General features: G+C 43.2%; 1 protein-coding gene across 5 annotated transcripts in view; it reads left to right on the forward strand.

Moving 5' to 3' along the window:
- The first annotated feature begins 1,022 nt into the window (after positions 1-1,022).
- Positions 1,023-22,949, forward strand: part of LOC112570545 (MAGUK p55 subfamily member 5-like) — a 63,693-nt gene continuing 41,766 nt past the window's right edge. For 2 of the 5 annotated variants that reach the window (XR_003100645.1, XM_025249048.1), the window contains exons 1-4: positions 8,098-8,297; positions 8,621-9,603; positions 10,153-10,282; positions 20,209-20,318. Coding sequence is in view for 4 of the 5 variants with exons in the window: in XM_025249048.1 (XP_025104833.1) it covers positions 8,875-9,603; positions 10,153-10,282; positions 20,209-20,318 (969 nt within the window). In the remaining variant the exon portion in view is untranslated. Of the gene's footprint in view, positions 1,111-8,086; positions 8,298-8,620; positions 9,604-10,152; positions 10,283-19,228; positions 19,308-20,208; positions 20,319-22,949 lie in introns of those variants that run through there. The other 3 variants (XM_025249049.1, XM_025249051.1, XM_025249052.1) reach the window with 3 other exon arrangements.

Consider the following 22,949-nt stretch of genomic DNA (forward strand, 5'->3'; position numbering starts at 1 on the left):
GGTGATGCGGTTTTCACCCCACTCCCTCTTCCCCGCACAGTCTGAAATCACCTCAAGGTGGAAGCACTTTCCTACGAAATAAACCATCCTTTAAGTGTGTCCATAAAGAATCCTCTGCAAACCGCTGACTTTTCCGTGTCTGCGATGATTAATTAATTTCAGAGTTCACGGGATCGATCGGGCTGTGTACTTCGATCATTCTACATACTGCCAAAGCCATGTAATGTGCAAATAGCTGTATCACATCCAGCTAATTGACGAAGAAGATAAAAGCTGCGAGTGTCATGGCGGGGTCATGCTGGTTGAAGGCGGAGCGGGTCTCCAAGACATTGTTCGTAAATCTCTCATCAAAGAGGTCCTGGGGCAACCGTCACAGCAGTGAGCAGATGTCCACAGTTCGCTGCTTTGTTTTCACGACTGGCGATAGGAAAACATGTCTGGACTGGGAACAACCGAGTGGGTTGAAACACAAGCCTGTGTGAGATTCTGTTGCGATCGGTTCCCAGGTGCGACACACCATACATGTCGGGTGTGCGAGCGGCTGTCGAGTCTGTGGATACCCATGGTGCCCAGAATATTCCTTAACTTATTACAGATACTCTCTAGTCTCTGATAAAACAAAATCACGGTGCATCTCTCAACGAGAACGAAAGATGAGATCGCAGCTGACTTGTACTAAAGTATTAAATCATCGAGGGAGTTGAATGTTTGTGCAACCAAAACGGAGAAATTCTGAAGCTGCTTCAGTGTAAGATTCGTAAAAAGTCATGAATGGTGTCAAGGAGACTGAAGAGGGTTATGTACTGTTCGAAGTTGACCTGGAAGGGTCGTGAACTGAGTGAAGTAGACCTGGAAGGGTCGTGAACTGAGTGAAGTAGACCTGAAAGGGTCGTGAACTGAGTGAAGTAGACCTGGAAGGGTCGTGAACTGAGTGGAGTAGACCTGAAAGGGTCACGAGCTGTGTGAAGTAGACTGGAAAAGGTCATGGCCTTTGTAAAGGAGACTGGAAAGAGTGCTCGACCGTGGGAGGAATCATGAAGGACAATAAATGAAAGTAGCGATGTATAGCGAGCTGTTGCCCTTAGGGTTCTCTTTCTGACGAACACGACAGTAAGTACATGTAGACTCTACTGGTTTTCTTTTTTAACTGCGCAACAATTATCTATGTGTTGATTGATGCTGCACACACACACACATATTGCGTGTAATATGTAACAGCGTGTTACATTCTATATCGACAAGTTATTATATGGACTCTGTCCTTGTTCAGGCAGGATGTTGTCATGGGTCACCATTATTCTCTCTCTTCTCCCTCCCCCTCTCTCACATGGTCTTATAAGCTGGACCATAGTAGTCCTTATTGTTCTCTGGACAGGATATAGCCTAGCAATTGTTTCCATCCCACGATTCCTTTCATTTAAATTCCTTACCGTCTTCTCCCATTTCATCACATCTTGCGTGCTTAAGTGCAGAGAGGAGTACAAAATGACAGAACGATGGATTGATAGACTGATAAACATTGTTCCTTCCCTTCATCTCTCCAGTTTTGTGACATAGAAGCACGCCATGACCCCAGATAAACAACGGATAAACTGTAATTAGTTTAATTGAAGTCATTATTTTATTTATTTACGAGAAGTCTGCTGGATTTTCCTCCCACCTGGAGAAACCCCAAACAAGCTGCCCTATGGTGAGTCCTCTCTGATGAGAGATTTGAAGCCAGCTCAAATTTCGCATTAGAATGTGACATGAAGGCATTTGGGCCACTGCGAAGACCATCTTTGTTTGGCTTCTAATGAAGGAGTACTTTGTTTTTAATTGTTACAATATACCCCGAGTCCCACCCCTTTTTTTCTCATGACACTGATATTAAAACTCGTCCGTTCGTGCTCCAAACACGTGCGTGGAATTCTTGCTATGCTTTTGAGAACAATGAGCTACCCGTAATAGATCAGCCGGGTGGATCGATTGTGTTTCAAGTCAGTGAGTCCGTGTGCTACCAAAATAACTGGCCCGCCATGTTGAACAATAGACCAAGTGTTGATCGTCTTTGTAAGGACCCCCTGTACTATGCTTATGAGTGTTGTGCGATATTTTTACAATTACTTGACGAGTACAGTTCGATGATTCTAAATGTTGAGAGACCCCTCAAACCGTCTTTCCAGAACAAATAACTATTAATATCTGCCAATTGTTGTCAGTTGAGCTGTCACTATAATCAATTGACTAGTCCGCCTACTTGTTGTTCTCTGCAAATTTATAACACTCTCCATCCTCCATGTTTGTCTTTTATTACTTGTCTCCATAGTTGTTTCTCCTTCCGTCCTTCGTATTCTGTTCATGTCTCCTTTACTGAGAGCATGACAGTGGGCTATAAAAATCATACTTTATTAAAATGTCCACAAGCTGATATCATGCCTTTTGTGACTGTGACAGTTGGGTAGGATGGGGTTAATGGTGTGGTTGCAGTCTTGCTATACCTTCAGTTCTGTGGTACAATTCTTTTATGAAGAAGCACCAACAATCAGCAAAAAATACTTTTCCAGTTGCTGAAAAGATATCATCGCGCTTTAATTTAGTCTCTGCTGAATATTAATTAATGTCCCTTTGAAGACACCGCGTAAAGCTCGTGCAAGGGGCGGGGGGAGAAATGTCGTCGCTCGATGTGGGTTATCTGCTGTCGTTGTTGTCTCCCTTTAGTCATCATCGAAGACCACAGCCTTTCATGATCTGTATTCTGTGCCAAGGACTGGGAAGCTCTTTCGGGACCACTAACATTCGCCGGAAGTTGGGGGAACCGTGGAGTGTGGAGCGGTTTTGTATCAGTAGACCTCATTATTTTAATTGATGGTATCTCTAATCCCATTGTTTTAGTATGACATGAAAGTAAAATCATTATGTAACCTACCAATAGGTAAAGGGTGAAGTCACTATGGATGTTCCCTCAGTGATAACAGAAGTGAACGTAACATGTTTTAATAAACATAAACATTGCCATAAATATTATCACAATATCTAGAACGCAAGTTTTGCAAGTAAACAAATAACAAATTGCACGCAAGAAATAGGGTCTTACTTTTCTTATCAATTGTCATTTAAAAAATATCAAACAAGAGCAAGTCATTTGAAATTTTGTCTTATTTTGTTTAGTAGTTTGTTTATTCCTTAAAACCATTAATGAAATTAAAATCCGACTTTTCTTGCTGGGTTTTTTTTTTTTTTTTCGTTTTTTTTTGGGGGGGTCTCTTATTTCACATTATTGAAAAATTCATAAAATACATTTATACAGATTCTTCCAGATCGGGTCTTTATGAGAGATGAGAGGGGATTATTACTTAAATTAGACAAATAAATAATTAGGGGCAAAGATCAGAGCCCTGTATATCATTTCGCTCGCCTGTGGTGTGGAAAGTCAAGGGAAGTCACACAGAGGAAGACAAGGAAGATAACTCGCCAAGACAGCGGAAAGATGAGTGTGATGAGTGACAGCAGACGACAGGTATGTACACGCAGCTCTTGATTAGATTGCTTCTCTCAGGTGTGTTGTGTTTGGCCTGGAGTTGAGTAGGAGTAGTGAATGAGTGCTAAAGGCATGAACTATTGTGTGCATGTGTGCAAGCTTGCACGTGCAAGTGTCGTCTGCCAACATTTCAGTCCACTGCCACAACCTTCCTACGCCTTCAATTCCTTAAAAATTGGAGAAATGCAGGAGGATATTAAAAGGAAAGCTGAGATGAAAGGGGTTAAACGGGGTCTGTGGCCGGAAACGGTGCACACGTGAGTCAGGTGAGACCATCTTTCATTAATTTCTCGCCAAAAACACTGCCCCCCTTCACCGTGATTGTCTATTATAATTATTGTGGGTCATAGTGCACAAGACATGGGCCGGCAGCGCATGACCCCGGGCTGAACTATAGAGCTAGCGAGGTGGCACTGCTGCTACGAGTGGACAGGAGTGTGTCCGTTAGTTCTGCCAATAGTTCCACGGATACGGAAACGAACTGTCTATGCCATTCAGTAACATTTTCTTTCTGTATTTATTTTGCGAGACCAGAATGTTCGACGGCTACATTTAGTAACTGCCGCCCACGTCAATGTAGGGGTCAAGGTTATCTCTAGGTATGAGCGTGCATTATCTTTCATCCCCGTTCTTCCGTTCTTTCTGACCTGTATGCTCAAAAAAAAAAAAAAAAAAAAAAAAATCCTCCAACACTGATGTGATAGGAAATCGTATCTGTAAACAGAGAGTGGCGCGTGATCCGTTGACACTTGTTGTCATCATTGGATCACCCAGAAACTACCGCCGCTGCAGGGGAAGATGTTGTTTGTATCATTTCGTATTATCGTCGGTCAACAAACGTCCCACAATTTGTGTGAGAGAGAGAGAGAGAGAGAAAGAGCGAGGGAGAGAGAGAGAGAAAGAGCCAGGGAAAGATGAAAAGAGAATATTATACATCGTCAAACAGATTTATCCACCATCTTCAATGCCGTGTTTAACTGACAGCTAGACTACAAGTGGTTCCAACACATCCCGTGCAAGCACAGACATTTTATGTTTAGCTGCAGTGGAAGCACTCTAACCAGTTGATTGTTAACTGCTTGTGAGATTGTGGATTCCTTGCAAACAAGCCGTAAGCTTTGTTCCGGTAGAGATAGCCGAGTGTGGACAGAAGCATTCAGACCCTCGGCGACACTAAACTCACTAAACTCACGCCTGCGCTAGCGCGGCAACCCTGGTCTTAGAGACAAGTTCCATTTTCTGGTCATCAATGATTGTCAGGACTGGTGTCCTTGTCCAACTTGTAAACAACAATCAGGTCAGACGATCAAGTGGGATCTCTCACACGTTCTTGCTGTTGGCACAGTAGATATTTTCCCCCAAGAACACTTCTTCACCATGGCGGCCACACGTTTTCTAACTGGTTAAACATTGATTAGAGGATGTTTCAGAGTAGAAGGTGTTTGATTGATGGCACATCGACTGTATCTTGATTGTATGTGGAGCTATAATGACCAATTGTTTTATTTGTTTGCATTATTTCAGTCGTCCCTGGATGACACTAAAATGTTTCGTCTCCTCAGAAACACGTGATTTCATTTTTTATCTTTTTTTTCTGTTCGTCCCTCAGGTGCTCTTACAACATATAAAACAGAATAACGCGGAGAATATTTTGTAAGGGATAAAAACTGGTGAGGATGATCAATATCAACTATTAAATATACAAACATACACTACTTAGTTAATAAGGGTACTACGGGTGTAAACCCGCGCACACACACACACTCTCTCTCACACACACAGTGTGCTCATTCTAGGCGAATAAAGAAAATTCGTTAACATTTCATCATCTAAACCTATCTCGTCTATCCGTTTTTCAAAATATTTCTCCTCGAGATGTATGAAGATGTATGCCTCGTAGACCTCTTTTACCGATCACCTGTCAATGTCTTCTCGTTCATGGAAAGTCATCTGCCCGGCATTTGTCACATCCTCGCTGATGGACATTCGTCGTCTTGAATGAAGAAACTTGTTTTCACAGTGTCTGGCAATCCCTGGCCACACAGCACACGGAGCTTCTTCCTCCAACACCAACCCTACCTCCATCCACTCAAGCCGAATGTGTTCCGCTGCCGGGTGCGACATTTACTTTCCATCCGGGTTCTGACGATGCCCAGGACACGTGCTATGACGTCACAGTCATGGGGAGGTCTCCGGGGAAACTTTGTTCAGGGTGGTGAGGATGGTGGGGTATTGTTTAGGTGAATGTCAGGTGGACTGCCGTGCGGTGGCGGTTGGCAAGGCAGGGCACAGGGCTGACGTGCAGCCACGTGTGTGCACCAGGAAAGGACCCCGGCAATCCCCAAGGTAAACCGCCGACCTACAACGGTGAATTCCTAAACTGTGTCATGGGGTCGATTGTGGACAACATACAGGGGGCACGGACCAAACCATCGTGTTTGCCCTTCGTGTCACCGGCTTTATCTTCTGGCCGCTTGGTTCACCATCTGGCTTTGTGGCTTTGAGCATGCTGGGTATAGTCATCTGCCTCACTGCCACGCATGCATGCAAGGATACACGCACAAACGCACACACGCACGTGCGAAGGTGGAAATAGTTCTAGCGATGCAGCGATGTTTGTGATTAATCTTTATGGTCTGTCATCATTATTGTTCCCATCATGCAACTGTACAACACGTGACTAAACTGTGATGCGAGCTTCTGCGAGTGTTAGTCGGGCAAACGAACAAAGGATATTAACCTCTGAGGACAGCTGCTGGATTCTTTAAAAATGTCTACATCTGGATATAAAGGCGATGGTAAATATCCATTTCATTTATAGACATATACTTCACATCAAAGTTATTTTTCTACATTTCTAATTTTAGAAATTATGGATTCTTGCTTAAGTTATATAATTAATTTTGAAACAAAGTCATTCAGCTCCTGATGATAAATTTGTGATGACCGAGAGTATGTTGATGATAATGACAATGTCCAACAGTCTGTGTATTACACTTGCTTAGTGACAGTTCCTATGTCATGACGATCAAAGGACTGTCAGGGCTCATTTTTATTTCATGACAGGACAGTCATCAAATGGATGAACCAGAAAGTATTTGTCAACAACAGTTAGTTGTCGAGGTAAGCGCCTGCTCAATGAGGTTAAAAATAACTCTGATATCCCCCAATAGACATGGATACGTTTACGTCGTCAAGGTAACAGCCGGTAGGAGAGCTGGTAGCTAGGCACATCCACGAGCGTTAGTGACGTCACTGTTTGACCTCTGACCTTATATAATGATCGAGGCTGTAAATGTGGAGTATGGAAAGCGGTTGTAGCTCGACCCAGTCCTTTGAAAAATGTTTGTTCTCTGTTAGACTTTTAGTGTCGCTGACTTGTTTATGCAAACTAAAGATAAATAAAAGCAAATGTGTTTTTAGTCTACAAGCGTCACAATCAACTGTTGTTGCGAAGTAATTTTGAAAAAACCACCCGTAACGTGAAGGAGAACGGTTAAAACGGTTTAACGCGTGGGCACTTTGGAAACGTTCTGATGAAGTGTGAATGTGTGCTTACGTGTGATGGTGTGTTCCTGTGAATTGTGGAGGATACCGGAAAGCTCCTCCAGTCCGAGCAAAGAAGAGAGGGCATGAGGGTAGAAGGGAGCTGACCTTTACCCTTCAACTCTCGGGTAGCTAAAAACATCGTCCCCCGTCACTGGTGTTGTCTACAGAGGGTCACACGTACTATGGAACCTGGATAGGAGGTCTTTGAAAGGCTTGTTTGTGTTATAAACGGGAATAGCTGGAAGTTTGTCTTATGTAGGGTTGTCTGTAGATGATTATAACTACTACATAAGGGAACTATCGGCAGTAGTGTCTACTACTACATAAGAGAACTATCGGCAGTAGTGTCTACTACTACATACGAGAACTATCGGCAGTAGTGTCTATCCATTTTGTAATCGACACGTTGAAGCTAAATGATGATGATGATGATGATACAGTCTTATAAAACAATGACGACGATGATGATGTCCGTTGGCGTTACTACCTGAGGGGACACGTTTGTCGTTGTAATCGTGACTTTATCCACGTGCTTCATTCTTTTGATTCTCGGATTCATCCGACTCAGTCCAGCATGTCAACACCTACCATGGCGTCCGAGCTTTGCCGTGTCATCGTCCTCCTGTTGTGATCACCCCGTCTCCCCGACTTCCAACGCACTGAGCTCACCTCTGTGGGTGGGAAACTGTGCCATCAAGTCTCTTCTTCTTTTTCTTCTACTTCTTCGTCTTTATTTTTTTCTTCTTCTTGCCTTGTTTAGCTGCTGTTAGCATCCCTCGTCCAGTGAGTGAAATGCGATCAGTGGCGGCTGTACTACTACGCAGCAGGTGTGTTGTTAAATAAATCGCCAAGTTTCAGGTGTCACGCAGCCTGAATGAGTTAATCTCTAAAGTGCAGCAGTCGATACAAACAGTGTCAGAGCTTGGCCAGGGACCCCAGTCCCCGCCCCACACCTTCATCTAGGTCACGTGTGCGCAAATATCAAGGCTCTGCTAAACTAAACCCTTCCCACAGGATTGTATTTCAGGGATTTAACAGAAATAATCTTACCTGTTCTGTAGTTAACAAGTCTATTGGAAGGGCGCCTGTCGACATTGTGTTAGTATAAACTGAAGTGTAAACAGGCGGGAAAGCATCTGTATCTGGGACAAGTTCTACAGCAGACCGTTGTCCGACTGTTTCTGGCTGTCCGACTGTGAATGCGGGGTCACGAGCGTGGAGTATGCAGGTAAACTTGTAATCAGCCGATGGAGGGGATGTTCACAATGTAGTGTGACAATGCTTTCACTCACCATGCTGTGGATCAACAGGAGAAACAATACTGTTGCTCTGAGGGCCTGTTGTCTTGGTTAAGTATGCAAGGAAAATATAGAATAAGAAATGGAATACAGAATAACCTTTGGAAATATCTCGGTCTATTTTTAGCTTTTATACGATATGTCTTAAGCGTTAGGAAGCAAGAAGGTTAATACCAATGACTTCAATTTCTACAATATTGTTTGGCATTCAAATGTATATGACCGTTCTGAACAACATTTCATTTCGTTTCAGTCTGGCTTGTTCAAGACAGAGGCAAACATGAGCCCCATACGTCGATGGGCGGTCACCCAGTTAAACACACCCGACTTGATGTCCCGCTATCCTTGCGGTGACTCCAACAAGCGAATCCACACAAGTGTTTCTACGGTAGCCAATAGGACAGAGAAACCCGAGGAAGAACCCAGAGAAAGACTACCCGGGAAACATTCCAGGGACGGGCTTTCCGCTTCAGAGAGCGCCGGAAGTACGGATAGCGAGGGGACGAAATGTCTTGGGGATATCGGCAGACCGGAGACGATGAAGAGCAGGAGGGGACAACTTGGTGGAAGCCGCAGGAAGTGCTAGCTGTCGTGGAAGAGGATGCTTCGGAGGACGAGTGGGACGAAAAGATCAAAGAAGAGAAAACGACTGACACGGTCCAGCGATGGAGGTTCGATGAAAACGACCAAGACGACGACTATGGCACCGACAATGAAAGTTTGAGGTCGGACCACTCAGAAGACAGTGGGCTACACGGCTGGAGGCTCAAAGCGCAGGAGATTGGGAGGGGCTTGAACAGTGAAGATGCTTGGACGGTGAAGACTGACCTCCCAACCCACGATGTGACAAAGACCTGGGGGCTCAACCCCTTTGCAGCCGAAAGTGATGTTAGATGGAAGGATCCCAGCCCGAGATGCTCTGACCAACCCTTTGGAAATGCCGGCGATCCTTGGGTGGCTTACCCAGAGGCAACATACGACGACAAAACAAGCAGATCCAGCTCCGAGGAAGAAAGGAAGGGATATGAGCGGGGGTCGAGATGGGAACCTCAGCAGGTCGACGTGGTAGATGACAAGGGAGAGCAGCGGAGGCGCATGGATGCGTGGGTGTCGAGCATCCACACCTACTGCAGCAGCACCAGCGACAGCTTCGATTTTCCGCCACTTTCTTTTCAAGATAATTTTCCTCAACGGCGAGAGCAGGATGCAGACGAGAGAACATTTTATGGATTTCCTGTAAGTAATGTCTCTCTCTTCCTCTCTCTCTTCGAAGTCCTTTTCTTTCCCTCATATCCTTTCACTCAACAGGGATGCGCTCAGAAAAAAAAAGTTACCTCGTACTCACGTCTTTCAGTTTTCTCTCACAATGGGATCTTTTACAGTTCATCAAGGGGCAGTATACAAGAGATCGAGGGAATTAGCAAAAAGTGACACGTGATACTGGCTGGCGCCAGTAGAAAGGGAAATTGCTCATACCCAGACCCTTATTCCCCCGCCCCAACCAACAGAATCTTGACTATCATACAAATATATACCATCGTGCAAATATAATTTGTATTGTAAAGCATTGCTGGCACGAGTTTGCTACACTGACCATTCAATTAGCTCGTTGTACAGTTTTGTCTTTCTTGATATCAACCCATCATCTCCATGTTACATTGTGTTGTTATGTCTCTTGACACTGCCTGCCTGTATTTATGCACATGCCGCTTCCACACTGTTGCTGTTACTTTTTGTTGCTCATGTCCATGTTTGAGCCACCATATTGTTTCTCGTGTCTACCAGCACCAGGACCTGGAGTGTGAAGAACACGAGGTGCAGATGGTCCTCAACGACAAGGACGAACGGTTTGGATTTTCTGTCATCGGTGGATACGACGAGGGTATCATACCCCGAGTAAATGAAATCACTCTCAGTAAGTACCCTTCCCTCTCACAGCCTTCGTGCATGAAAGGTACAGAGGGTGGATGTACCCTCTTCCACTAACAAATCTTCTTGTATACTTTCTCATCTTTTTGTTTTCTGCGAGGATAAACCTACAGATGTATACATTAACGCGTAAATAAAGAAAGAGTGACATTTACTGAAAACATACTCTGAGAGTTATTTAAAATCGAAGCCAAATTTTCCTTTAAGTGGTTCTGGATTTAAGAAATTAATCTTGGGATCTTGTTTCCTTGGAACTGTATCATGCCGACTGTGAATCACCAGCATAGAAAACCACGTCCATTAATATTTTTCCCTTGCATCTCCACCTCTTCTTGTAGTTCATCATTCCAGAATCGCTGCTGATGGTAAAATAGTGAGAACAAGCCTACTCATATTTCTTTCTTTCGTTCTTTTCAGTTTTTTTTTTCATTCTTTCTTTCATCTCTTCGTCTGAACCTCTCCACTCCGAGTAATCTCCTTTTCCTCTCTGCATCCATGAGCGATTTTTTGAAGAGAAGACAAGATGGCTCACTCAGACGTCTCTTGAAGAGCTTTCTACAGATGAAAAAGAAACTGCTGGAGATGGAATCGGATGCGAAAAAAAGGTGTTCTCCGGTGCATCAGAGAAGCACCCACATTTGGAACTCTTCCAAACAGAAAACCAGGAATTGGTCGATATCTGCTTTTGAGTGAGCGACACACACACACACACACACACAAACTACATAGCCTCGTTCCTATTTTTTGTATTTTGTCTTCGCTATTTTCCGTGTAGTAATACTTAGAACGCGAGTGTGTGTTTTTTTTTTCTTCCTGTCGGCTGGTCCTCAATTCATCCTGCAACTGCAGGTCCTTTCTGCCAGCAAGAAAAAAAATGCCGCTACATGGTGTTGCATACCCCTGGTCACCTCAAAGCTTTGGGAGAGACTGGTTACTACATTTTTAGCACAACTTTCCAACAAAATATTTTGAGCTGGATTTTCTGTACAGTTGATTCATTTTGTCCAAATTTAACACCATTTTAGCGGGGTACATGACTACATCATGGCTAGTACCAGAGGACCCAGCAAGGATCACTACATAGCTTAGAACTACAATACAATGTCCAACGTGAAGCTAACCGATATCTAGTACAAGAGAGGGGAGGGGGAGGAGAGGACACCCATGTGGTTAAACAATCCGAACTCAAGGCTCGTCGGCTTTGATACCCGTGTGGGGCAACCACACTTCACCCAGTCAATCCAGCTGTCAGGGATGGTACCCGACTCCTTAGAGAATTTGAGGAAAAGTAAGGCAGCGAGAGGGAGAGGGATTACTCTTGAGAAAAGTGAGGTCTTGAACACTTTAGTCCCACAAAGACCTAAAAACAAAATAAGGCAAGGGAGGGACCTTCACTTGAACACAAGAACTAGCAGGACTAGCTTGTACCTGTTTATTGTCATTATGCATCCATACCAACCTTAGAAACACGAACACATGTTCGAAGGTATGCACTTTCGTGTGCATATTCTTTGCGTCTACTGAAGGTTGTGGTTGGGGTATGTTGCTCAGATCGTGTTTATTTTATTTTTCTATTTTCTACATTCTAGAAGGTTACCAGTAGTTCTTAATGAAGCTACACAGAAGAAATGCGTCTGTACAGCTCCAAACGTGACAGTCGTAATTTGAGAAAGTATTTTATGTCAGAATAAAATAGAGAGAGAGAGGATAGGAGGGAGGGAAAGAGTTAGGGGAGGTAGCGTGCGAGTTGCCTGGCAACACGGCAATTTTTGTTTTCCCCCCCCCCTCATTACAAAGGGCTAGCGGCGTGTTTCACCACCCCTCCCTGCCTGCCATTGATCTGCTTGGAGTGAATACATCGGGCGCCTACAGTCACCCGGGGGAAGCCGGGTAAACAGCTAATACACCTATATAAGAAGTATTCTGCCTTACCTTTGAGTTATGTATAACCTGTATCCTCACTAGCCTAACCAAGTCAATCATATACATGTAAGTCTCCTGCACCAGCGTCAAAATCGTGTCATTGATAAATAAATATACATCCACACGCACACACTCATACATTCTGAATACAGCACAACATCATGTAGAGTGCTTTCTCATCCAATCACATCAAAACACTGCCATGCCTTGTTCACGTGGTTTGGGGTCAACGGAGAAAGGACTGTCTTGGACATGAAGACAGTGTGTACCCTTGTCAGTATGGGTCATGGTAGTACTGACTTCCTTGTGTTTCTGCCTGCTGATGTATTTCCGAAGGGGTGCGGACAAGATTTATTTGTGCCTCAAACATCGCTCGAGCTGTTTCGCTCCGAATAATAACAGCTCTCCTACCCGCGTGCCTGAATTCTCCATCACGCCTACCTTTACGCTTGACTTCTTGGCTCCAGCTTTGCCTCCAGACAAATCCATGACCAGCTTGCCTCTCGCAAACATCAGACAAACCGAAATACAAGTTGGTGGCACTGGCCAGTGTAGATGAACACACACAAGTACTTTTACAACTGATTGCAATGCTGCTTAACAACTTCTGTATGAAGCAAATTTCTGCCACACCAATACTAGGAGGAATACCCGAAGTCTCTAGGGTTGATATCCGTCGCGAACTCTCCCCAAGTGTGTTTTTACTGTCAACTGTAAGTCCGCGAAACGAAGAACCTGTTCTGGAAATCCATCTCTGTCTCTCCTTACTCCCCACATCTGTAGTAGTCTTTCTTTTGTTAGGTTTAGACAATAAGGATGAAACTGACAGTATTCAAGCGCACGCACGAACACACACGCACACGTAGCCAGACTGCTTCATTGATGAGATTTATGGACTGTGTATATAAGCTCAATGTACAGCAGTTATCAGTTACCATTCATTTATGTGCTCCCGCGAATATAACAGATGAGAAAGTAACAGAATTCACGCTCACATCCTCCAGAGCCAGAATATTCTAGAGCTGGAACAAACGATTGCTATTTAAGACACATTATTATCAAGCAATATTGCCTCTTACACTGTTTTCCCACCCTCTCACTTTTCCCACTGCCGGCAAGCAGTTAACATATTCCAGTGATAACCACAGGCGGCATTAGCATTCTGTAGAGGGGGCAGGCAAAAAAGTCGGACAAGTTCCCTAAATACAGGCTGCAGAACCTTTCATCTCTCACTGTGACCTTTCCTCCGCTCCATCGACTGAGGTCGGCGAGGAGGAGCAGCCTGCCTTGGGCGTGGATATCATATGCACGATGTCTTCCGCTCCATCATTGCCAGCAAGATATATTTTCCTGTGGTTGTAATGGACTTGGTTCTTCGGTCTTAGACCAGGCGTCTGGTACCCATCAGCGCACTGAAACAGGAGCAAGTATTTATTTCAAGTGTATTTTTGTGCTTCACATATGATTTTCTTTCTGAAAAATTTCTCGAAATTTTATTAACATTTTGTTAATTTGGGACATTCAAGTTTTTTCTCTTACTTACTGGAGGTATATTAAATAAGCAGACAGCTTTGTCTGCTATTGTTTCTCAAGTTCATCGTAGATATTTAAAAAAAAAAATTGACATTTTTGTTCCCGGTTTGAATAGCAGGCTGTTGTTCAACTCTTGGTTCCACATCAACTGCAGAGGTAGGAAGGCAACTTCTTCGTTTTAAAATATCTTGTGTTAAAAGAGGAAGAGGAGAGAGGAACATAAAATAGAAAGGAAAATTAGAAGATGGGAGGGTGAAAGTCATTGGCAGGAAAGCTGCATTAAAGTCTCCAATCATTAATAAGAACGTAGAGCTGTAGCTATCCAATCATCAATAAGAACAATCCCTTCATTCCCGCCTCCCTTTGCCCCTCCACTACTGATAAAAACAATACAATTGCTTTCTCACTGTGAAGAAAAACCAGTAATTGTTTCTTCATTATTGCAATTCTAAGGTGCAGACGATCCAGAAGTTGACGGTGTCCCTAATCAGTAAAAATTATCGCTATATTTTAAAGTCCTCAAAAATGTCCTTCTCGGCAGGTTTTGTTGTTGATCCAATGTTGTACCACACATGATCGTTTTCAGCCGTAAGAGGTTTTTTTTTTAAATGCTTTGTTTTTTGTTTTTTTTTTGTTTGTTTTTTTTTTGAGGGCGAGAGAAATGCGTGGCTGCAGACGAGATCCCAACCCTGGATAATTCATTGATGGCAAGCGATCGTCTAATCTTCCCGGTGCTAGACCGGAAGTTGGTTACTGAGGCACTAGTCACTCCGAGCTTTTGCGTGCGCATCGGTCACGTGACCTACCTTTCGACGGTGCAGCGTCCCTGTTCATCTACATCCAGATATCTGTAAACTTGAAAAAATAAACGGAATAAAAAGTCACTGAAGAAGGAATATTTATGGAAATGAAATACACGACAAACACACACACACACACACAAACACGCTCACACGCGCAATTATCAAGACGGAGAGGCCATAAAGACGCGAGTGCTCACGGCTGCACGCACCCGGGGTTGATCAGCTTGGCACGTGCGTTACCCGACACGCTGCGATGACAGCCCACGTTTATCGTTAGCTCCATTACCCATCGACACCACCGCTTCCACACGGATAAGCCACCCGCCCACCCCGAATTACTTCCTCTCACCCCCATCCCATCCAAACAAACGCTTTGTTCACGAGGTTTGGTCGAGCTTGCACTCCGGGCTAATTAAAGGGCGCCAGGGTGTCCCCCGGTATTGACATATCGATGGCCAAGTCTTTTTTGGCCGCAGCCTCCGTGTTCAGGTAGTGACTAACGGCACAGTTCTTGTCCGAGGCTGTAGAGGTCGCCATCCTGCCCGCTGCCCGCACCACACCAAGTGACGGCTGCACGCGCGTGCCATCCACACGCGGTCGATGGTGGTGCAGAGATGGATGGTGGTGTGTCTTTAGAGGCAGCCGACGCCACGGTTGTTATGTCACTTCTGCTGATGCTGTTGCTGCTGCATTTCTCTGTGGCTCTGTCACCTTCATGTCTACCAAAGTGTGGTAGCCTCATATTCACGCCCTGTGAGACCAGAGCTTCCTCATCTTCACGTGCCAAAATGTAGATCGTCACGAAGCACAGTTGAATTACTTCAGTGCCAATGATGTCTTTTTGGAGTTCTACAGCGGGAGGAAACTAGTTACTGCTTCGGGCATGAGGATTTCTCGCAGATCGTCTGTAATCGTGTCCATGTCTTCGGTATTTACAAGTGCAGCAGACGTGTTTTGTGAATAATTTTCTAGGAAAAATATTGTCTTCGTGATTGAAGCTTGCAGCAAGGATGTATCAAGCAAAAGTGATCCACGATAATTTCAAAAAATATTCTGAGTAACAGTTATTGAAGTAAGCAGTCGTTGTGGTGACATATGATCTTCATGATTATTGGATGATAACAAGGCAGATATAATGTAGCGGGAATGCAATATCTATCGCACCATTCGAATTCCTCTTCACACTTATTGGATGACAATCAAGGGGAATATCGTGTAATCTTCACGGTTACTGGATGAAAAGAATGGTAAATTTCATGGTAGTTCTTAGATGAATAGGAAGGCAGGCATAATCTTCGTACTGTTACCAGCACCGTGTCAGTCTCCCACAGTCATCTGCCATTTGGGTTGCGTGACTCGTAAAGGGGAAACAATCCTGCAATCCAGGAATGAGTTCCTCCCCGATCCTCACCGAGGCATCGTGTAGGAGCATTTGTGCAAGTTATCCGGCAATTTCTTCTGTTTCTTCTAGTCTTCTGGAATTCCAAGTTACAGGCTGCATCACCCTCGTTATCACAGTGTTTAATATTTCATTGCTGTTAATGTTCATAGTTCATTCGTTTAAGAGTAATTTTGTTGGCAATAAACCAGATATGATTGGTTATCGCAGGAGCTGCCAATCACACGGCTAAGAAAGAAGCGATAATATGACAAGAGGAGACAGGATGGCGCGAGGAGAAAATAATAAACTATTATGTGTCGGCGCTTCTCTCGCTCCAAGCTAAAACGCAAATGTGATTCTCGAAAACCCTGAACAACCGAACTTTCTTCTTTTTTTTTTCTTTCCTCCGCTGGAGGTGGGTTAGTGAGTTCAGGGTCTGTCATTTTAGACATCTTAGAACTCGTTTCGCTGCACGCTGAGAGGTATTGCGCAGATGTCAGAGCTCGTGTAAAGGTTAAAGGTTAGCGCGAAATAACGACTAATAGTAAGCTGTTAATGCGAAATATGTAATGGTAGCGAAGGACAGAGAAAACCCAACGAAAGTAAAAAATATTTAGTATTTTATTGAACCTGCTAGTGTATGTCACAAATAAATAAGAATAAGTGTGTGGGGGGAGGAGGGAAGTGGGGTGTCCTATTTTATTCGGCTTTGCGAAAACTAAGTTATGTCGTACCATTCATCTTACCTGCGAGATTTTAGGAAACAGTATTTGAAACTAGTCTGCGTTTATGTCAGATGCTGTGCGAAAAAAAAAAACAAGCATAATAATACCACAATATACTGGGAATTTCTTTTGTCCAATCAGTAAATGTAAACCCACGAATATTCTTTAATGTCAAAAAACAGAAAGTTTATACTGGCCCTGTAGGCATTTACTTGATTGGTTTTGTTGGAGGAGAGCCAGTGATAGAGAGACGAGGCTGGACACAAAGGGACTTGTATTTTGTGAAGTAGAGGCTTTCTGTTTCCAGTCTTCCCCTCATTTTAAATGCAAATGTTGAAGCAGTCGGTACTTGTAGTGACTACATCTCAGATTCTGCTTTCTGGAAAATTCTTTATTTGCATGCAAAATTATTCTTTTACTATATCTAATTCTAATAATTGTTGATTGTTGAATCAAATCATAATGAATTATTATATATATATATACAAAATATGCATTGTAGTAATCTCTTCTCTTTAGAGTAATAATTATACATAAAATTCGTTATAAATTTTGAAATTGCTCTTATCAAATTGAACCACTGTGGTTGTTAGTGCAGCTTCATTGCAGTATCGTCTGTAGACTTGATGTTAGTCATCGACAACGACCCATCATCCTCTCCATCTGTCTTGTTGATTTTGTCCCTCTCTGCATTTATTCGTTATCCTTCCGGACTTGTGAGTCGAAAAGACCTGGTAACTGTATCGATCAGACGACAAAAGGAGATGTACTGTCAGCCCAGGGTTTATTTTTTTCTGGGCTCCAGAGATTGACTACAGCTCGCAGACCTTGCTGCACATTTACTCTGAAAACAGTCAGCCATCCATCAAACAGAGATGGGGAGACCAGGTCCCGAGGCAGACCTCCGTAATTATGATGCTGCGCACTGTGCTGATGGTCTGTTCTTGTGTGTTCGTATCTTGGCCCCCTTGGTATATCTTTCTTGTGTAACAATAAGGGTCACTCTGTGGCTTTCGAATATTTTTCTTTAAATGTTTCTCGCTGAAAAGATTTACAAATAGACAAAGTTGCAGGGGATTTGATAGGGCTAGGCTTCGGGCTCTCTTGCCCCTGGGTACCGCCTTTGAAGTTGATGAATGATAACATGAAAGGGGTGTCATCGAACTCTTACAGCATTGAATGTGGCCCGTGGACATTCAGCGGGGTGCCCCATTACTAGCGATCTGATTGGCCCTGTGATACTTCCGGTTTATCTGATTGGTCCTGTGATATTTACGGTTTATCTGATTGGCCCTGTGATACTTCCGGTTTATCTGATTGGTCGAAGGCAGATGTTGGTTGATCAGAGAATGCTGTATCGATCATTTTTTTGCAGTGTCTACCTTGACTTACAGTATACCCCGTTTCTCACCATCACCCCACCCACAAAACGAGATTAGGTCTATGACGCATGACCGATAGCAAGAAAAGAGCGCGGGGAAAACAGAAAAAAAAACCATGGTTGCACACCTGAGCTGTGACGTCAACAGGTACATTCGAGGTGAGAGACGATTGAGGACAGGAAGTGTCATATAAATAAGAATAGAAAGAAGACAGCAGACTTGGCTGAAAGTAGGCGAACAATGTCAGAAAACACACATCGGTTATGCATTAAAAAAATTTGGCATCGTTAGTCATGACCTAGAGTCGAACCTGAAACATTTACTCTGGAGCGTTACCGCCTCTCAAAACTTAAAAAAGGAACGAAAGAACATTAACGGCGGATAATGAGAGAGTTTGGACAGTGTGAGGCATCGACTGCCCTGCCTCCACTTCGTCCACCCGGAACTGGACTGATTGCAGGCCCTGAGTGGTGTCAGTGACCAAGTGCCCAGTACCTCTCTCGGCAACAATCGTCAGGAACTAAGAAGCGATGGACAGATTGTTCTGGTTCCATATGCTGCCAAAGTGAATGCTCATGTAGTTTCTGAACTATCAACCGTCATCTCGTCGCGCCGGAAATAAGCCATCGATGGATAGACATTTACACCACACAATTTTGCTCTTGAAAAGAAAATACATCAGCAGAGAAGTGTGCCAAGAAAGCTTTTTACGGGAAGAAGAAAGCTGTTCCCAGAGCTCAAGTCTCTTGGAGTAGCGGACAGCGTGGAAATATGAAAGTTTCTGGATCCCTGGATTTCTCCACTGTTGAACAGCTTCACATCTTACCCACGAGTGACAGTTCCCCAGAGCTTTTACCAGCAACATTACCACAACATCGAGGTCGTTGAGACTGAAGCAGATGTAGCCCCGAGGCTGAAGTTCACTCTGTTGACAGCCAAACTTAAGGTACGCGAATTAATCTGCAGAAAGAGAACTTGAGAAAAATCGAACATGTTGAACACAACTTGCAAACATACCAAGGCTGATAAACATTATGCAGAAACGAGGCAAAGTGCACTTCAAAGTTGAAATTGCTGGGGAAAGGACGGCAAAAATCAATCGAACTTCTCCTGTCACTTGGGGTGTAGGTGTGTTATCACTGGTAGGCGCCTGGGGTCACATCAGACAGACATATTAGTGGATACTACCACTTGCAGGGTATGGATCTGGATGGATACATGATTCTGCTGGCCCAGACCAAAGAAGGTCTGTTTAAACTGTTCGGTAAGCCAACCACTCGCTCTTCTAATTAGCAAATGTGTCTTCTTCAAAGTCGTGACACCTTTATTCTGTTTAGTTTGCAACAAATTTAAGGAATATGTGTAATTTCCTTTCATCTTTCAACACCTGACATTATTCAAGATGCTAGAAACCGTTCCTATTACCTAAATATGTGTGTTGTGTGTGTGTACACGCTAATATATTTTCGCACACCATAATATTATTATGTATATTATTTTGTCGAAGGCAGAAAATCATCATTTTTCCAAGACCTGCAGGGTTATTGTGAAAGAGTGGTTGGTTCGATGACAGTTGTAGCGGTGCCGTGATGGAAGATAAACATACAGTTTACAAAGACATAGAATTTCCTATGGTCCTGGAAACACAACCCCTCACCCTTTTCTCGCACACTGAAATCATTAGGAAATGAAGTAGAATAATATGTTTAAACTAGTAAATAATATCAGACGAGGCAAAGGATAGTCAGATAAAACATAAGCCTAAACGATATTAATTAATGGTACCTGGGCTCAGAGCAGAGCTGGAAGAGGAAGCAGTTGCACCCGAAGAACATGAGAAAATCAAACTTTTCTGTGAATGAAGGTCGCTTTCTGTGATCAAGGCCGGTACATAATTTACCAGGCCGATACCCGACTTTGCCTGGGTTGGTTTATGCTGCTCCGGAACAACGTACACCTGTCAAACGTAGTTGACAAGCGAACCGTAGATGACAGGGATGTTTCTGCTAAATTTGGAGGATCGGGTAAACTGTGTAGATTTATCAGAGGACCATGATCTACTTTGTTTACACACAGTATTTGCTGTGACTAACAATGCGCGCCGTTTGTGACCGACCTTGCACGACTTGCTGCGCGTGACTGACCATGCACGTGCGTGATTGCAGGCTCACCGGCAGACCGCGCCGAGCTGGAGGTGGGAGACGAGATTGTGGAGGTGAACGGCAAGAGGGTGGAACATTGTTCTCACGCCGAGATCATCGCCCACATCCATCAGGTGATTTGTGGTGACTTCGTATTTCCTTGATCTTGTCAAGATTATACGTTTGTTTGTTTGTTTGTTTGTTTGTTTGTTTGTTTGTTTGTTTGTTTGTTTGTTTGTTTGTTTGTTTGTTTCACAGTTCTATGTAATCTTGTCATATGTTTTCGTCTGTTCTCCACTCCCTTCAGGGCATATCCAAAATACGACTGATGGCCTATAGGACATAAGCAGAGGGATGAGAAGTGGCTGACAGGAAAAAATGCTTGAAAATATATATTGTAAATTACCTAAGGCAGGTTATTACGGAAATTGATAAAGTCCTGTTTAACCAGTAAAACAACCCAAGTTGGGTTATTTGTGTGTGTATGTGTGAGAGAGAAAATGAATGAGTGAATGTCTCAGCTTCCTTTGCCGTGGTCATAACAATGTTAACAACACTAACAGCTTATTAAGTTGATAGTTCTATGTCCCCGAGGAGTAGCAAGCTTAATAAACTAGTTCTATGTACATGTACTTATTGCGGCGAACTATTGCCTATACCAGCTGCTACTCCAGATCCTCCCCAGGAAACAATCTGCAGCATATGGTTGACATTTCCGCGAAAAACTGCTTGTATAAATAGGTCTTAAATATGATCTTTACTGATCGCCACTCCTGTCATTGTCAAGCAAATAACACCATAGGAAAACCCACCGTTTCTGGTTGTGTGTTGTCTGAATTTAAAAAAAAAATCTAGAACAATTTATTTGAAAAATCGTTGGTATTGCAAGGAAGGAGGGAGATAATATATATTCCCTTGTTCCTATATAGTAAAATGTGCTTGTCTTACAACGAACTTATATCCCCGTCCATGGTCTTACGTAAGAGATGATCAAGTAGTTCTCTTTGTGTGTGTGAGAGAGAGATTTGGGGGGGGGGGCAGTTAGGAAATTGAGGTACTTCTCCCATTCCACACACTTCAACATCTAAAAATACTCCGGAGCAGTCCGAGCACATTATCGTATTGTACATTGCCCTAACAGCTAGGTGACCTCATCCTTCGTGTCGACACCAACCGGGCCTCGGGGAAAAGGTCATGCTTGACTGAAATCTGGTTGCACACCTCACGCCTCGGTCAGCAGAAATGAACACCGTCGCTGTGTCGCTCCGTTTATCCATTCCCACCTCGTTCCTTCATGTTTCCTACTTTCAATAATGTGAAAATGACAGTTATTTCCGTGTCTGCCTCCTGAACAAAAACAAAGGATATTATTTTACATAATAATCTTTCATCCGTCGGCAAGGTTGAAATGGTTTGCGAAACGATGGAGATATATAGAGTGGGTGGCGCTATAGTACGTAGGATCGTCAGTGCAGCATATTTACGAATTTCCATTTAAAACTGACCGGAATATCTTGGCATTGATCAGCTGCCTCTCTTGTATTGTTCACGTGTTGAGACATCAAGTTTAGGACTCATGCAGTTCAAAACTGCAGAACTTTCAATAAATGTACAAATGCTTTAAGTGACCTCGACCGAAGTGGAAGTCAGACTAATGGTAACAATTCTACCCAAGAACGATCGATCGCCATACCTTGCTATCAACACCAACCTTATCACAAATTAATATTTTTCTTTTACAGTCATCTCATTATGTACTTGTTGAAGGGACGTCACTCGTTTTTAAACATGTGACAAACAATCAAAATGTGGTTATCGGACTTTGACAGTTAGTTCTGTTCACGGAGGCATTAGATGCAATAAATGACAAAATTCTGGAGGTAATTATAATAATTGGTATAGATATTACCAAGATCAAAAGAAATATATCGATAAAGTTTAGAAATATAGTGTTGCAATGAAGCCATAATAAATATCTAAATTTCTAAAATGGTGAATGAGGATGGATGATAGCGGATCGAGTAAAAAAATACGAAAATTAACCCACAAAAAATGCAATTAACCTTTAATAGTGTATGATCGATATTTACGTGGCCTGTCCCGATTATTCAAAAATATGAAACGCATAACAGCAGATAAAATTAACGTCAATGATCTCGCATACTCTTAAATTATAATGGAAGATATTAAAAGTCTCATGAACTGTACTTGTGTACAAATATCTGTTACTTTCATAATTTCTGTTATTGTGAATGAAGAGAATGCATGTGACCACCCAAGTTCTTTATGTGACTAGGGTGTGGGCTTGTTCACTGATCGAGCTGTAGAGCTCGACGAATAGACATTTAAGTTTAATATATATAGAATGAATCATACAGATTCTTTAGCAGTCTTGTCATCAACGCGTATCAGTTAACAGTTCACGATCTCAAAACGCAGTAATCAAACTTCTAGCTGTGGATTTGTTCATACATTCATGCTCTCTCCATGTCCGGCCGCTCATCAACAAAATATAAACACCTCAAGACGAGCGCGCACACACTGCGAGTTAATATACGTACTTCAGCTGGGAGGGGACATTATGCCTTAGGGACCAAAATTTAACAGTTTTTATAATCCAGATCATTGTTACAAAGTCTACGATTCTGAATGTTTCCAATCTTTTAATAATTTTCCGCCGACTGTATAAATGCTCGGCATATGTGTAAAGCCGATCATGATGTCCAGAGCATCGGCCTGTCATGTGTTTTAAAGAAATAGTAGGC

The sequence above is a fragment of the Pomacea canaliculata genome, linkage group LG8 (assembly GCF_003073045.1).
Source record: "Pomacea canaliculata isolate SZHN2017 linkage group LG8, ASM307304v1, whole genome shotgun sequence".
Taxonomy (NCBI): Eukaryota; Metazoa; Mollusca; class Gastropoda; order Architaenioglossa; family Ampullariidae; genus Pomacea; species Pomacea canaliculata.